An 18,367-nucleotide genomic window follows, 5' to 3' on the forward strand; every position below is an offset into this window, starting at 1 on the left:
ACTTTATTGCCGATTTTGATAGCATTCATAAAGAAGCAAATTTTACCCGACTGTCTATCGTTTACAAAAATCTTGAAAAGAACAGGCCCAAGAACGAAACCTTGAGACACACCACTAGTAACCTCCTTTTCCTCCGAGAGATCTCGGTTGCCTTCTACTCAAGCAGTTCATGACCTGGTCCATCACATAGGGGCCCATTCTCTGGACACTTGGTTTATTTGCTAAAATCTAAATACACCACATCTAGTGCTTTCCCTTTATCCAATTCTCTGGTCACCCAGTCAAAGAAATTGATCAGATTGTCAGACAAGATCTGCCTCTAGTGAATCCATTTTGCCTCCGGTCCTTAATCTACAGAATTCCAGAAACATCACTATTCTCTGTTTCCATTAATTTACATACCACAGAAGTTCCCTAGTTAAGAACTGTCATACTGGGACAGTCTAGAGGTCCATCAAGCCCAGTATCCTGTTTCCAACAGTGGCCAACCCTTGCAGATCACTCATAGGAAATAGCTGCCTTGAGCTCCCGTCATAGTCTCGAGAAGCGGGGGTTAGGGGCAGAACCAGCCTGAATATCAAGTTCAAGTTTCAAGTTCAATATGTATTTGATTAATCGCTTTGTCGTTATTCAAAGCGATGTACAAGTAATTAAAATTACAATATAAAAGAAATATTAAAATAAATAGAGACTAACAGGACAAAAACAATTTTGACAAGAACTGGAAACATAAGGATAGGTAGGGGAAGAAATTACAATTTATAATATAAGAGTGAGAGACAAAAAAGGAAAACACTTAGGGAAGGGATAAAAATGAAGATGAATAAATATAAGATTGTTTAAAGAAGAAAAGATTAATTCTGAGACTTTTTTTTAAATTTGTTGAGAGAAAAATCTTGGTGTTAAATTGTGAAGGCGTCGTTAAAAAGGAAAGTTTTCAGTTTACATTTGAATTTCTTCTTGTAAATAACAAGGGAGAGAATTCCAGGTTTATTATTTGCAGTTTTTAAATGTTCACAGGCCGGCTCTGTGGATACGGAGGGAGAAGTGTAATTTATTCCAGGCATCTAGATGAAAGGAACAAAGTCTGGAATTGGCAGTGGAGGAGAAGGGTAAAGCTAAGAGTGGCTTATCTGAGGCACGGCGTTCTCTGGGAGGAGTATAAGGAGAGAGGAGAGATATCTAGTTAGAACTATTTGTTCATTGTTCAAGCAAGTGCCCTTTCAGAAAGTGGAAGAGTAAGTTGGAGTTTAGGATTTTTACATCCTGGTGTGGTCTATTTTTAGATGTGAGAGGAGCGTCTGGTGCTTGCCTGCTACAGGACCTCAGCTAGCATGCCGGGTCCTGGTTAACCTTGTGTGACCCTTCTACCAGCATCCGGGTAAAGAAGGGGTTACACAAGTAAAGTGTCAAATTGCAACGTTGCAGGATTGATAGTTTAATTGAGTATTGGCAATGAATGTGACTGTGTTGTAACCAAAATGATAAAACCATTCTTCCGTGGTATGTGATCATGATGGAGTGAATTTGTACGCAGGGGCAGCTCTGGCCACCTTGATGTGGTGACTGGACGGACCATGTGGATCTTTATCTGTCGTCATCTCCTGTGGGCACCTGGGTTCTGGAACGGCCCTTATGGACGCCGGAGACTTTGACCTTCAGCATTGTCGGTTCCACTTCTGTGATTCATGTTCAAAGGCTATGCCACCTCCCCTGCAAACATCACAGCTCCGTTTCAGAATCTAGGTTCTATCTAGATGTGTTTTGCAGAGGGGAAAGGCTGAGGGATGACCTTACCTGTTCCTCTTCTGCAGTAAGACATTTCAGATCCAGTTTTATTCATTGACTCTGGCAAGACATAAGGGGACTCGGGAACACGGTCTGATCTTTCCCTACAAAGCACTTTCTATACAAAAGGCCGCTTGGATTCCTGCTTTTGTAGGAAAAGTAGACGGTTTGCTTTAGGGGGAGGAAGTGGTGAGGATTTTGTCCATGAGATCACAAAGGTACTATCGGGGACAGAATACCCTTAGTAAGGCACACTGCAGGAGATCTGGTGTAATGTGTTTAATAATCCTCCGGCAGCCTGGGCTCCCCATTCACGGCCCCTCTTAAATCACACTGATCAAACATGTACTGTATGAATTAATGGCAATAAATCTCCATCGCTCCCCTGGCCTGTCATGCCTGCGTGCAGCCAGCGCATTCACTCAAAGTTCAGCATATTAATGACCAGCCTGGGACAGAAGCTCCATTTATCAGCAAACAAACCTAAAATCAATAAAAGCGTCATTAATGTGAACTCTGAGGCTCCAGGGCTTTTGGCAGTAAAGCAGCACCTGGGTATCTGCTGTCTGCACGGCCAGGGTGTGGAGGTGGCCCCTAGCTAGGGACAGGGTTTTGTGGGAGGGGGAGTGTCTGTGGGTCCTTTCAAGATTATGATTACTGGGGGGTGGGGGGGGTGATATTTTGGCTCCATCACTCTGTACAGTGAGTGCTGGTGGGTGAAGGTGGTACTTTGAGTCTCTTAAGGGGCAGTTTGGTATGCCGCAGGCTGAGCACCAATTCTTGGCACAGAAATGCCATGTTTGAATACTCGGACAATGGCAGGAACATCCAGGTGCACCATGAGAAGAATGCAGCTTGAGTGTAAATTGGAGATGGCCTTCGTCACTCCATGCTCTGCCTTTGTGTACTTCCCTCACGATTACATACTATCTTGTAGAACAGTGTGTAGTGTGTGCTTTTTCCGGGGCACTCACGTGTGCATGGTGTGCACACACACACACACAGTGATAGAATTGCCTTTTCACATGTGTTTGTCATGTTCTCCCCCCCCTTTTTTTTTTTTTTAGCGTTTCTCTCTGGCTCCTCTTGTTGGACCCCCGGTAGCTCCAAAACGCGTGAGGACGAACACGGTCACCACGACAGCTGAGAGCGTGAGTGTGGGCAGAGAGGTGAGAGCGAGTGTGCACTGAGAGTCACAGGTAAAGTCAGCAGACATCCAGGAAAACCCAGACACATCTCTCTGTAGAGCATTGCCTGGGTGCCCAGACAGACTTTTCAAAACTCAGCAGTTTGTCGGAGTTTTGGAAAGTCCTGAGCTACGACCATATCTGAAGGGCCTCTGAGTATGCTCCAGAGGCCCTCCAGACGAGGACAGAAAAGGAGATGAGGCTTTGTGAGGGAGGGGATGGAGGTGGATCAGGGTGGGGCTGAGGGAGTGGAGCAGGGTGGGCCACACCTCTGGAATTTTACAGCTCTAAATATGGTAACCCTAGGCAGGGGGCGCCACTTCTGCTACTGGGCTGTCCATCAAACAAGCTGAAATGTAGAAACTGCACGCTGGAGTCTGGAATTGGGGCAGTTTAGGTCCCTTTACCACAGACACTGGGTAGCCTATTTGTGATGTAAGGGAGAGGTGGCCCTTGGACAGAGAGATTCTGTATTACACCCTGCCAGGTTGTAGAAAGGTTACTTTGGTCTAGTACATTAACAGAACATTGAAAACTGCTCACGTGAACAGGGCAGATATGAGAATTTGGAGGTTAAAATGATGGAGGAGAGGCTGGGAGAGAGGATAGTGGAGGTAAACTAATGGTGTAAGGCAAAGCACCAGGAGGAGGTAGAGGGAACAGTGTAAGATATCTCTGAAAAGCAGCCTGAGTGTGGAAATGCTGCCACCATGTGTTCACATGTGGGATTTCTGTACCTAAAAAGATTACACACTGCTTCTTCCCTTATTACAAATTAAAATAAGTAATATACATAAAACCACTTCCTTCCCCATATTATAACTCCATCTTTGACTTCCTTGTCAAGCAGTAACAATTGGACTTTACCACTGCTAGAGCAGCCAAAATTTCCAGTTTTTCTAAACTGAAAACGGTGCATTATTGTACAGTTCCGAGGAGACCTTAGGGCCTGCTTCCTTTAGTTTGTTCTTCTAGATGTTGCCATTCACCATCTTTTAAAAGTGGAAGTCCTGAAGTAGTACACAGCTGTCGGATCTCAGTGAATGCGGTGGTATGTGCCCTTGTAGACATTCTTCAAATAAGCTGTGCTCTACCCCCCCCCCCTGAAATCTCATATATCGCTATCGTGAAACATGACGGCAGATAAAGGCCAAATGGCCCATCTAGTCTGCCCACCCACAGTGACCATTATCTCTTTCTCTCTCTGAGAGATCCCACGTGCCTATCCCAGGCCCTCTTGAATTCAGATGTTGTGGCTGGGCCATTTGGCCTTTATCTGCCTTCATATTTCTCTGTTTCTAGGTTTTTATCCTAAATATTTGAATTCTTGTATATGTGACACAGATATACATGGTATTTCACTATATATTTGTAGAATAACTACCCCATACTTCGCATTCATTGGAAGAAATAGATTGCCACATACTTGGTGGCTCCTTATCAAGATTAAAAGGGAAGAGAAGAAATAGATGTAAGACATTCTTAGCTTCACTTTGTCTCTCTTTTCTCTTTGAAGACATAACCACAAATGGCCACATTGTAGTCTTGGTTTCCATTTTACCAAGACTTGTCTTCTAGTTTGTCTGCCATTGAATGTCCCCTAGTCTTTGCAAATCTTGATGCAGTAAAAAAATTGTTCCACTTGTACCCATTCTACTCAACTCAGGGTTTTATAGACTTCAATCCTATCTCCCATCTTCTGTCTCTTTCCAAGTTGAAGAGCCCTAACCCCCTAATCGTTTTAGTCTTTCCTCATACGAGAGAAGTTCCATCCCCTTTACTATCTTGGTCACTCTTCTTTAAGAACATAAGCAATGCCTCCGCTGGGTCAGACCTGAGGTCCATCGTGCCCAGCAGTCCGCTCATGAAGCGGCCCAACAGGTCCAGAACCTGTGCAGTAATCCTCTGTCTATACCCCTCTATCCCCTTTTCCCCAGTACCGTACTCTGCCCTGTTACTTCCTCCAATGTCTCATCAAACACAATCCTCCACCTCTGCCCATCTGCTGCTGCCCAGATGGGTGTACATCGTTAGTCTGACATTTCCACTGGGAGGCCCTGATGGTGGTGAAACCATCGACGGCATAGCCTTCAGCTTCTCAGATGTGTGGAAGCCCAGTGGCACGACAAGTCCATGTACCATGACTGGGAAGGGTGGATAATGAGGGGTAAAGCCTGGGATAAGCACAGAGGAGCTTTTAGCTTTGGGGGAATGAGAAAGTAACACCTGGGATAAATACTGAGGATCCTTAGCTGTTGGGGAGGGGTGAAAATGGTGGAAGCACTGATAAAAGATAGCATCGAGGAGCATCTAAAAAGGAATAAACTTATGATAACAAGCCAACATGGCTTCTGCAAGGGAAGATCATGCCTGATGAACTTATTGCACTTCTTCGAAGGAATTAACAAATGGATGGACAAAGGGGACCCCATAGACATCGTATACTTAGACTTCCAAAAAGCCTTTGACAAGGTACCCCATGAACGCCTACTTCGGAAACTGAATAACCATGGGGTGGAAGGAGACGTACCCAGATGGATCAAGAATTGGTTAGCAGGTAGGAAGCAGAGAGTAGGAGTGAAGGGCCACTACTCGGACTGGAGGAGGGTCACGAGTGGTGTTCCACAGGGGTCGGTGCTTGGACCGCTGCCATTCAATGTATTTATAAATGATCTAGAAACAGGGATGAAGTGCGAAGTAATAAAATTCACAGACGACACCAAACTATTTAATGGGGCTAGGACTATAGAAGACTGTGAAGATTTACAAAGGTACCTGAACAAACTAGGGGAGTGGGCGACAAGATGGCAGATGAAGTTTAATGTAGAGAAATGTATAGTCTTGCATGTAGGAAACAGAAACCCGAGGTACAGCTACACGATGGGAGGGCTATCATTGAGTGAGAGTATCTAAGAAAGGGACTTGGGGGTAATAGTGGACAAGACATTGAAGACATCGGCACAGTCTGCAGCGGCCGCTAAGAAAGTGAATAGAATGCTAGGTATAATCAAGAAGGGTATTACAACCAGAATGAAAGAAGTTATCCTGCCGTTGTATCGGGTGATGGTGCGTCCACATCTGGAGTACTGCGTAAAGAAGGATATGGCAATACTCGAGAGGGTTCAGAAGAGAACGACACGCTTGATAAAAGGTATGGAAAACATTTCATAAACTGAAAGATTGGAAAAACCTTTCATAAACTGAAAGATTGGAGAAACTGGGGCTCTTTTCCCTGGAGAAGCAGAGACTTAGAGGGGATATGATAGAGACTTACAAGATCATGAAGGGCATAGAGAAAGTGGAGAGGGACAGATTCATCAAACTTTCGAAAACTACAAGAACGCGAGGGCATTTGGAAAAATTAAAAGGGGACAGATTTAGAACCAACGCTAGGAAGTTCTTCACCCAGAGGGTGGTGGACACTTGGAATGCGTTTCCAGAGGGCATGATAGGACAGAGTACGGTTTTGGGGTTCAAGAAGGGATTGGATGATTTCCTGAAGGAAAAGGGGATAGAAGGGTATAGATAGAGGATTACTATACAGGTCCTGGACCTGATAGGCCGCTGCGTGAGCGGACTGCTGGGCAGGATGGACCTCTGGTCTGACCCAGCAGAGGCATTACATATGTTCTTATGGAGTGAAGGTAAACCTAGGCATGAGATTCAGCCCAAACTAGATAGTGCATAAGGATTTAGTCTGTCCTTGTGTTAAACTTCCTGATTTCAACCTTGGTGCTTTTTCTCAGTTGGAATTCTGTTTTGCTGGTCTAACTAGCATTTGCACCTAGTTGCTGCCTCCATCTGCTCCTGTGGACTCTTGGCTATTTTTAAGAGGAAAAAGAACAAAGAACCAGTGAAGGAAGCGATAAGAGACATGAAAACCTCGTTTAAGGAATGGAAAAGGTCAAAAATGGACGAAAACTGCAACAAGCACAAACAATATCAACGCAGGTCCCATAAGGAGGTAAAAGGGGCCAAAAGACTACGGGGAAAAATAGCCATGGAGGCAAAGAACTTCAAGCCATTCTTTCGATATATTAAGGGGAAACGACCCGCGAAGGAAGTGGTGGGACCGTTGAATGACCATGGAATAAAGGGAGTGCTAAAGGAGGACAAAACAATTGCTGACAAACTGAACACATTTTTTGGGTCTGTATTTACCGAAGAAGATGTACACAGCATACCGGAACCCATCAGACTATATGCTAGAAATGAAGACGAAAAGCTGACAGGACTGATGGTCAGTCTAGAGGAGGTGTGTAGGCAGATTGATAGGCTTAAGAACGATAAATCCCCGGGACCGGACGGCATCCATTCGAGGGTGATCAAGGACCTGAAAGGGTCCATAGCTGAACTGCTTCAACTAATAGCCAATCTGTCGATCAAATCGGGAAAGATTCCGGAAGACTGGAAGGTGGCGAATGTTACGCTAATCTTCAAAAAGGGTTCGAGGGGGAGATCCGGGAAACTACAGACCGGGAAAGATGGTAGAATCGCTGATAAAGAACCGCATCATTGATCACCTTGATGGACATGGGCTGATGAGGACAAGTCAGCACGGTTTTAGCAAAGGCAGATTGTGTTTGACGAACTTGCTGCACTTCTTTGAGGGAGTAAACAGACAGATAGACAAGGGCGACCCGGTCGACATTGTATATCTAGATTTTCAGAAGGCATTTGACAAGGTTCCATATGAACAACTACTTTAGAAAATTGTGAGCCATGGAATCGAGGGTGAAATATGTGGATTAAAAATTGGCTGGATCATAGGAAACAGAGACTCGGACTGGAAGAGCGTCACTAGTGGGCTCGGTGCATGGACCCGTGCTCTTCAACATCTTTATAAATGATCTAGACATTGGTATGATGAGTGAGGTGATTAAATTTGCGGACGATACAAAGTTATTCAGAGTAGTGAAGACACAGGAGGATTGCGAAGATCTGCAACGTGACATAATCAGACTTGAGGAATGGGCATCAACATGGCAGATGAGGTTTAACATGAATAAGTGTAAAGTGATGCATGTAGGTAACAAAAATGTCATGCACGAATACAGGATATCCGGGGCGGTACTTGGAGAGACCTCCCAGGAAAGAGACTTGGGAGTTATGATCAACAAGTCGATGAAGCCGTCCATGTAATGTGCGGCGGCGGCAAAAAGGGCGAACAGAATGCTAGGAATGATAAAGAAGGGGATCACAAACAGATCGGAGGTTATCATGCCGCTGTACTGGGTCATGGTGCGCCCTCACTTGGAGTACTGCGTCCAGCACTGGTCACCGTACATGAAGAAGGACATGATGCTACTTGAAAGGGTCCAGAGAAGGACGACTAAGATGGTTAAGGGGCTGGAGGAGTTGCTGCATAGTGAAAGATTAGAGAAACTGGGCCTTTACTCCCTCGAACAGAGGAGATTGAGAGGGGACATGATCGAAACATGCAAGGTACTGAAGGGAATAAACTTAGTAGATAAGGACAGGTTGTTCACCCTCTCCAAGGTAGGGAGAACGAGAGGGCACTCTCTAAATTGAAAGGGGATAGATTCCATACGAATGTAAGAAAGTTCTTCTTCACTCAGAGAGTGGTAGAAAACTGGAACGCTCTTCCGGAGTCTGTCATAGGGGAAAACACCCTCCAGGGATTCAAGACAAAGTTATACAAGTTCCTGCTGAACCAGAACGTACGCAGGTAGGGCTACTCTCAGTTAGGGTGCTGGTCTTTGACCAAGGGCCGCCGCGTGAGCGGGACTGCTGGGCACGATGGACCACTGGTCTGACCCAACAGTGGCAATTCTTATGTTCTTATGTACCACAGGTAACAAGGGGTGTGTTCTTGATGTGAAAGAACTTATGGAAAGCAGTGTGAGAATAGATACCAGAATGACTGTCCAGAATGAGGGTTCTAACTGAAGTTCTAGGCCGCCCATCACCAGAGCCTCTTAGATTATTTCATTTTGTCTTTACAGATAAATGAGACACTGGTGACAAAAGCAGAAAATGGAGGTCCAGCCGCTGCAGCATCAACAATTGAAGCTCTTCCACGCAGGCGCTCCTGCCGCAACAGGCTCTCCACGATGACAGGTCTCCCTTTCCTCTTGCTGTAGAGAGCTCTCCCTGGAGCTGGACCTCCTGTCTGACAGATCTCCATAGTTCCCTTTCTCTCCTGTTAATGCCTCTTTAGAAGAAAGATCCCTCAGCAACCCCTGACCATTCACAATTGAATACGAGGGGCGGCTGAAAAGATCTTGGCGAATCAAGAAGAGAATGATGTGGAGCCATGAAGCCTACAAGTTCTCTTGTGACATTTTTCATTTCATTTCATATCATTGAAATGAAAAGTGTTGATTGATACTTGGAAGACTTTGAGATATGTTACTAAATTATCACCTATTCCAATTTTTAAATCATTAAATCAATCCATTTGGCTAAACTCCAAGATTAAAATAGGTGGTCATAAAATTCTCTGGAAACAATGGATCATTGCAGGAATAAGAACTTTAAATGATGTTATTTCAAATGGTAAGCTGCTTAGTTTTTCACAGCTGCAACATAAATATGGTTTTAATAAGTCACAAAGTTTTAAATGGTTGCAGCTGAAGCAGGCTATTCAGGAGGGGTTCCCTGAATGGAAAGATCTTGATACTCAATATAGTTTGGAAATCCTATGTTTCCAGGCGGATTTCTTGGGTCACCAAGCCGCTAAGTGGTATAAATTGATATATGGTTTTACAAATAAAAAACAAAAAACAGGTCTCGGAGACATTTGCAGCATTGAGATTAAGCATCAAATTTCTGCTTCTCAATGGCCACGAATTTGGTCTTGGAGAATTAGATGTACAGTGTCGGCATCTACGAGACAGACTTGCATAGAGCTCTTTTGACCCCAGTACGTTTACAAAAGTTTGATAGCTCTAGATCTAATAAATGTTGGCACTGTAATCTAGAAGCAGGGACTTTGGATCATCTAATTTTTTATTAATTTTGTATTAACACCTTCTGGAAGTCAATTTGGTCTCAAATTAATTATTTTCTAGAAAATCCAGTTGCTCTGTCATATGATACAATTTTGTTTGGAACAATGATGAGAGCAAAGAGTCAAATAATCAGCAAATAATAATAAATTACTAATGATTATGACAGGAGTTGCCATTCAGAATATAACTAGAAATTGGAAAGATTATACAAGACTTACTTTTTGGTGGAATTCTATATGTTATATTTATAAAATGGAATGAATTCTTGCTATGCAAAAAGGAAATTATAACAAGTTTAAAAAAATTTGGGGGCCATTGATTGAATATTCGAATGATTAGACACTTTTTTTTATAGACGAATAATATGATATGGGATTGGGAGGGTATAATGTGTGAGATTCAAATAAAATGTTGATATGTGTGGAAGGGAAGGGGGGAGGGGGGATAATATAAGATTTAATATTATATGAAGTATACAAGTGAATTGTATGAATATTGAATGATTATTGTATACTTGTTATGAGATATGAAAATGAATAAAGAATTGGAAAAAAAAAAAAGAAATGAAAAGTGTCGAGGAAAGTGAGGCATGCCTTGTAAGTTTTATGACTCCACATCATTCTCTTCTTGGTTGGCTGAGAACTTTTCAGCGGCCCCTTGTGTGGCTCTACTGCATCGAGCACATTTCGGAGGATTGGCAAGTAAATGGAATGATGTGATGTCTCGTGGCTGGGCAGACAAGAGGGGCCACCGTCTTTTTCTTTTCTTGTTGAGTCATTTCCTCCATACATTAATGCCTATTGTGTATTCAGTGAAGGCCATTACCTTGTTCTGAAACAGGTGTCTGTCTCCTGCAATGGGTGCACCAAGCCAAAGAGGCTAGCAACGCTATTTTATATCACATCCTCTGTGGTTGGACCCGAGGAAGGTATCTTGCCGAAACACGGCCCGTGTTGGGTCCATGACACACAAATAGTGTGTTTAGTGCTTTTAGCTCCTTTTGAAGAAATAAAAAGTTGTTTTTGAACAAGGTCTGTTTCCACACTTTTTGTTTTGCTTGGTTGAGGAAACTTTGGGTCATTTTCTTTGTTTCTACTGTTTTCACTGAAGCAGGTCTGACCACAATTTGGAGCAGTTGTGATGACTCGGAGATGCTTCCACAGATTAACGAGATGAAGCCAGAACAAGAAACGAGACTAGAAGTAGAACCTCAACCTCAAGCCAAGATTATGACCACCAGTTCCCAGGAGAAAGGGGCTTCCCAGCACACAATCACCTCAAAAACGGTGAGGAAGCAGCAGGGAAGGATGGAATAGGTGTTGATGGGGGTAGGGTTAACATAGAGTTTGCTAACTGGGGGTGGGTGGGGGGGGGGAAACGGAGACTATTTAGCTGCTCTGCTTGTTTTTATTCCTAGAAAGTACCTAACACATCCCAGTAATCTAAAAAGGTCCCTTCTGTTCTACAGGCTTTGTATGATGTGTTTGAGATGTGCAATTTAGGAATGCATTTTAAATAAAAATCATGAGATGAAGTTGTAAATAGGACCAAAATGGCACTGATCCATGCACTCAAAAAAAGAGCCAGGTATGGATCTCAATGACGGCAAAGGCAAATCTAGGAAAGGGGATGTCATGAGGCAAAGGATGTCGAACACTCAGCGATGGGTTATTCCAAAGTGTATGGTACTTTATTGGAGAACAGCACTTGTGGGAATAACCCATCGCTGAGTGTTCAACATCCTTTGCCTCACGATTTCCCCTTTTCTGGACTAATTCTTGCATGCTATGGGAACTTCAAATCTGCCACTATAATTGGGTTCCTAAATCCCACCGCATCCCACCTCGTAACTCCCACAGATTTGCATGTAGCATTAGTAGCAGTAAAATTAAGATTTGGCTTCTGCCTGTTTTGGTAGTAATGCAGGGTGAGTTGCGTTTGGGTTTAGTAGGTGTTTCTCTGTTCCTGGAGGATTGAATGACTTGCTCACAGTGCCAGATTTGGACCTGGTCAGGCCTTAAGCTCTGTAAAGCAGGGAGGCTCCTTGTTAATAAGTTACACCATATCGTATACCCTAGAAACAATACGTAAATGGAATTTTTAAAATAATTTCAGCATACATTGACAAATTAGTAATTGTTTGTTTGTTTATTTCTCACCTGCCCTTAACATACAAAATAAAAGATTTACATTTATTGTATGAAACATTTCAGAGACACACTATAACAAATTACATACTTACATATCAAAGCAAATTACATATAACATACACGTTGCATCAACAACGAATATCATGTAAGGCCAAAACTGGCCAAACCCACACATGCATCAAAATTTAAGATTCCGTAAGTCATACAAGATGCCTCAATAGCAGACATCATTAAACCAAATAAAACCAACCAGCACTTGAGTCATCACTCCTTCACCCTCAGCCAAACTCAGACCCTATATTTCATTTCGCAGAACAGACGTCTTTTCAGCAGCTTCCTAAAGTTCTGAACTTTTTGCTGCTGGCGAATGTATCTTGGAAGGTTATTTCACTCCCAGGGGCCTTAATTACTATAACCTTCCCTTTTACAAAACTGAGAGAGATTTTTAGCGCCGGCTGGTGTGCTGAATTCTCCGCGCTGCTCCGATGGTCATAGAGTTCCTAAGAGCAACGCAGAGCATTCAGCGTAACGGCTGACGCTAAAAACCTCTCTTGTGGTTTTGTAAAAGGGGGCGGGGGGGGGGAACTAATAACAAACTTGTTTGCAAAATCAGAAAACTGATAAGCCTGAAAACAGAAAATTTATGCTTAAAATATTCCCTAGATTCATTACCTATGAAGTAATTCCAGCTCTCAAACATTTAAATAGTTTGATTAAAAAGCCACATAAAATTTTCATAGTCTCTTCTCCCCCCCCCCCCCAAAAAAAAAAAATCTGAACTTTTGTCAGGCCCTAAGCCAGTGTATCGCACACTGTGTGGCCTGGTGAGATTCTGTGGCTGAGAGGATGTGTCTCAAGGCGAGAAGCGCATTCTGTAAACACCTCTGTTCCTCTACGTGCCTCTCCTGTTGTAGCTCAGGGCCCCATCTGGAGGGCCTTCGCGCATGCGTGTGACATCATCTCGCTGAAGTCCACGCGTTTCCGGATGTCCTTCGTCCATGAGCTGTAGCTTATTTAGCTTTTAGATAATCGGGCACTGCATTGCTTAAAGCAAACCACAGTGAACCAGGGCCTGGCCTTTTTGTAATGGCCACCTTACCACACATCACTCAAGCTCTAAATCTCCTTTGTGTCAGAGGATGGGAGCGGCAGCCTTTAAAAAGGTGAGAGGGGAAACCACAGATCGGCAAGTCTTACGTTTATTCTGTAAAAATAAGAAACTATTCTGCTTATGTTGAAAGTGGAATATAATAGAGCTCAGATTGAAGGCGATTGAAAGTTCGACTCAGCCTAACTGCTGAAGATTGAAATGAGCAAGTTTTTAGTATAACCAGGGTTGGCAGGGACCTGCTGAACTTGCTGTAGCATGAGGTTGGCCAGAGGATTACATGATTATTCCTGAGATGAAAGGAGGAAGAGCAAGCAAACCCATAAGGATAATTCATCAATACATTACTGATATTGTTAATGCAAGGTGAGAAGTGGCCTAGCAGTAGAGCTGCTGCCTCTGCACCCAGAGGCTGTGGTATTGAATCCCAGTCATTTAATCCAAAAATGTTTTTAATAGGGATAGTAAGTCAAGTCAAACCACCCAATACAGAAAGCTCATACAGACATTACCTACTATTATCTGCTTAATTCAGTTCATATCACGTGCCACATATTAAAACAAATCCAATAGAAAAGAGCAGAGTGAGCCTGATCTTCAAACCCTACTTTAATAGCAATAAACAATAAAAAAAAACATGCATAAAATCTGCAATAGAGTAGACATGTCAGATAGTGTGAATAAAATGAAGAAAGACCTGGTGAAGCTTGAAGAATGGCCTGAAATTTGGCAGCTAAAATTTAATGCTAAGAAATGCAAGGTCATGCATTTGGGCTGCAAAAACCCTAGGGGGGGGGGGGGCGGTACAGCTTAGAGGATGAAGAACTTATATGCTTGACGAAAGAGTGGGACTTGTGTGTGATTGTATGTGATGAACTTAAGGTGGCCAAACAGGTTGAAAAGATGACGGCGAAAGCTGGAAGGATGCTAGGGTGGATAGGGAGAGGTATGGCCAGTAGGAAAAAGGAGGTATCGATGCCCCTGTATAAGACTTTGGTGAGACCACATTTAGAATATTGTGTACAGTTCTGGAGGCTGCACCTTTGAAAAGACAAAAAGAATGGAGTTGGTCCAGAGGAAGGCTACTAAAATGGTGTGTAGTCTTCGTGATAAGGCGTATGGGGACAGACTTAAAGATCTCAATCTGTATAGTATGGAGGAAAGGTGGGAGAGGGGAGATAGAGATTAGAGAAACTGGGCCTCTTCTCCCTTGAAAAGAGGACACAGAGGGGACATGATCGAAACATTCAAGATAATGAAGGGAATAGACTTAGTAGATAGACAGGTTGCTCACCCTCTCCAAGGTAGGGAGAACAAGAGGGGACTCTCTAAAGTTAAAAGGGGATGTATTCCTTACAAACATAAGGAAGTTCTTCTTCACCTAGAGAGTGGTGGAAAACTGGAACGCTCTTCCGAAGGCTGTTATAGGAGAAAACACCCTCCAGGGATTCAAGACAAAGTTAGACAAGTTCCTGCTGAACCGGAAGGTACGCAGGTAGGGCTGATCTCAGTTAGGGCACTGGTCTTTGACCTAGGGGCCACCGTGGGAGCGGACTGCTGGGCATGGTGGACCACTGGTTTGACTCAGCAGCAGCAGTGTTCTTATATGATAGAGTTGCTTAAATATCTACGTAATGTAAATACGCATGAGTCGTCTCTCTCATTTGAAAGAAAACTCTCCAATGAGAGGGCATAGGATGAAGTTAAGAGGTGACAGGCTCCGGAGTAATCTGAGGAAATACTTTTTTACAGAAAGGGTGGTATATGCGTGGAACAGTCTCCCAATAAAGGTGGTGGAGACGGAGACTGTGTCTGAATTCAAAAGGGCCTGGGATAGGCACGTGGGATCTCTCAGAGAGAAAAAGAGATCATGGTTACTGCGGGTGGGCAGACTAGATGGGCCATTTGGCCTTTATCTGCTGTCGTATTTCGATAAGAACATCTGGCAAATCATGGACTTTTCTAATGATCCACTTTTTTCCGGGCAATAACAAATGAACTTCCACAGGAGGTAGGCTTAACTAATAAATTATTATATAAGTAATTTCATCTTATAGGGATATTCTGACATGCAGATTCTAACCGTCTGACCTCTGATTTTGGGGCATTTTGGAAAAGTTTAAAAGTCTGTTTGGTTACTTTGTAATCCTGTAATTGCTTGGCTTTTTATTTTAAGGCATATGTGTAAGTTGTTTATTGTTTGCTGTTATTTTATTAATCTGCAATGTTCTGTTTTATTATGTATGTATCGTTGTTATCCGCAGGCGGTTTAAATAAATAAATAAATAAAATGCGTAAATATTGAAGGATATAAAAAAAGTAAAAGAATATCATTAGCAGAGGGAGGTTTTTATGCCAATGACTGAAACGGGGAGTTTTGAAGGATCTTCTGGTTTGTTCTAGATGACTCCATACATTGCTGAGGTTTTTCCTGCTCTTTGGTTTGCCTTAATAGGTGGCCTGAGATATGAACTGAAGCAAGTATTTGATAGTGGGTAAATTCTAATAGGAGCTTTTGGTATTGGGTGGTATCCAAGTTCCAGTTCACTCAGGCTTTTAGCATAGAAACATAGAAACATAGAAGGTGACGGCAGATAAGGGCCAAGGCCCATCAAGTCTGCCCACACCAATGACCCTCCCTACCTCCCTTTGCGAAGAGATCCCACCTTTCGATCCCATTTAGCTTTAAAATCAGGCACACTGCTGGCCTCAATCACCTGCATCGGAAGACCATTCCATCGATCCACCACCCTCTCGGTGAAGAAGTATTTCCTGGTGTCACCATGCAATGTCCCTCCCCTGATTTTCCATGTAAGTTCATACAGTTGAGGAGTCTCTTGAAACATTCTAGCACTAGGGCCAGCTGCAATGGAAGTCTCTCCTCAATGTACCCACTTGTCACAAGATTAATTACCAGCCTCTTCAGTATTTCATCTGCATAAATTCATATTGCCTGACATTTAGCAAACTGAATAGTTGTTCAGCATTACATGTTCATTTTTCTATTGGTACTAGAATTTCCTCTGGGTTCTTTAAACCATTTTTGTCTGTCATGTCTTTAGCTCTCTCTCTATATATATTTTCTTTTGTGGAATCTTTTATTTAGACGATGGGGTAGATGTTCAAATATTTCCCCACTAGATCTGTATGCAAAAAATTACACCAAACCACAGGAGTGGAGGTGTTCCTGGAATGGAAAGTCTTTGGTCAGTGTTAATTCAGTTTTTAATCCCCAGTGCCATCCAAAAGAGATGCAGTGAAAGCAGTTAGCTTAGCAGGGTTTAAAAAGGGTTAGGATAATTTTTTTAAATAGAGGTCCATAGGCCATTATTGAGATGGCTTGGGGAAATCCACTGCTTATTCCTAGGATAAGCAGCATAAAATCTGTTTTGGTACTTGGGACCTAGGTTGGCCACTGTTGGAAACAGGATACTGGGCTTGATGGACCCAGTATCCTGTATGTCCCAGTATGGCAACTCTTATGTTCTTAACCTCTGTGTCTTGCCTGTCTCTATTCAACTCTTGCTTAAATCCCTAAGTACCCCCTTTCTTTAGCTCTTCTCACCAATTCTGGAGCCCAAGGGAGGTGCAAAGACAGGGTGGCATAAAAATCTGCTATGTAGAGTTTACACATTCTTATCATAAGTTTCATCACTTGTATTCAAGGATAGATATATTAATGCTAACACAGGATATAGTTTTGAAGGCCCATGACTGTGATAGTAAGTCAATAGTGTGGTCCAACCATACCCCTAGTTGTGTAACTCTTAACTGAGGGCCTCACAGTTTGAGACAGATACTGGAGGATGAATGATAGCTTATTAAATGACTCCCTAATATTTCCCTCTTAAAACTCATGGTGAAGCCTCAGTAATGAAGATCCTCATGGCCATCCTCTGAGGTAAATTAATAAGTGTGGCATCTTATGAGAAGTTGTTGGAGGAGCTGGAAGGGAAACTCGGGGTGGTTCTTGAGGACAAGGAGCTGTGGGGAAGTCTTTTAGAGGCTAGGAAGCAGCTTCATGACCTTCAAATGAGCAGGATTCAGTCCAATTGGACATAGTAAAGAAAATATATTTTGTATTTAATAATAGAGCAGGGAAGCCGTTCACAAACTGAAGATCTGGGAAGTACAGAATAACACTTTTGCTTTTCAAAAATAGACGAAAGGGTCCTAACAGAGGAAGGGGAGATTTTTGGAGTACAAACGAGAAGCTCTAAACACCTAAGTTAAGCCCAGGTTACGATGAGGCTTATTTAGGAAAGGTGGTTATTGTTTATTGAGAACTTCTATAGCGCTACTAATGGCTGGGGAGTCAACTCGAAAGCAGTTTTCATGAGCTTCTGTAGCGGTGTTACAATACAGAGTTATTAATGCAGCATAGTTATGCCATAATGAATCATCCTACTTATGTAACCGGTACATTGATCATCCTACTTTTATGCATATCTGAGGAGCTCAGGGCCTTGATATAGATAATATGGAAAGCAAGGTGAATCAGCTACTCAGCTTACAGGGGTCTTCTCCCCCCCCCCCTCCCCCCCTCGCTCCAGGCCAATGTCCTGCAATTAATGCAAATTCATGGAGGGCAGGTCAACCCTGGTGAGTTCTCCTGTAATTATAACCTTGAAGGTAGGACCTTAAGAGTGATCTCTTCTCTTCTGTTCGCAGGTGATCCGAGTTGAAACATGTGCTGTGTGTAGTAAAAGGATCCGATTTGGGAAACAGTCCCTGAAATGCAAAGACTGCCAGCTCGTAGTGCACCCAGAATGCAGAGAGAATTTCACTAATGTGTGCGTCCCCCGTGTTCCGGTGGCAACAGGCAAAACTAGACCAGTGATGGTGAGAACTGCAGAGGTCTTTTAGAGCTGGGGAGCATCCTTTCCACGGCTACAGAATGGACCCATTAATGTGAGAGGGTTTTGATTTGGCAGTAACTTTCCCTTTCCCTAGACTTAGAGCAGTGTTTTCTCTCCCTACATCCTGGGGGTTTATAGTTGTAGCACGTAAGTCTGCTCCAGAATCTCTCTGTTCTAGATAAAACGTGGGCGTGTGGGCCATTCCTTCCTGTCTGAGACCTGCCTGGCTTCTATTGGCCATTCCCAGACAGTCTTACTCTAATGGGTTTTCTTTGCACCCCTCCTATTAATGGAAAAATCT

The 18,367-nt window shown here is 43.1% G+C and overlaps 1 protein-coding gene across 5 annotated transcripts in view; it reads left to right on the forward strand.

The window, feature by feature from the left end:
- The window catches only part of LOC117360863 (rac GTPase-activating protein 1-like), a 116,493-nt gene that overhangs the window by 54,583 nt on the left and 43,543 nt on the right, over positions 1 to 18,367 (forward strand). For 3 of the 5 annotated variants that reach the window (XM_033945385.1, XM_033945387.1, XM_033945386.1), the window contains exons 7-10: positions 2,856 to 2,957; positions 8,942 to 9,056; positions 11,063 to 11,235; positions 17,879 to 18,049. In XM_033945385.1, the coding sequence (XP_033801276.1) occupies positions 2,856 to 2,957; positions 8,942 to 9,056; positions 11,063 to 11,235; positions 17,879 to 18,049 (561 nt within the window). The remainder of the gene's footprint in view (positions 1 to 2,855; positions 2,958 to 8,941; positions 9,057 to 11,062; positions 11,236 to 17,878; positions 18,050 to 18,367) is intronic. The other 2 variants (XM_033945388.1, XM_033945389.1) reach the window with 2 other exon arrangements.

The sequence above is a fragment of the Geotrypetes seraphini genome, chromosome 5 (assembly GCF_902459505.1).
Source record: "Geotrypetes seraphini chromosome 5, aGeoSer1.1, whole genome shotgun sequence".
In the NCBI taxonomy this organism is placed as follows: domain Eukaryota; kingdom Metazoa; phylum Chordata; class Amphibia; order Gymnophiona; family Dermophiidae; genus Geotrypetes; species Geotrypetes seraphini.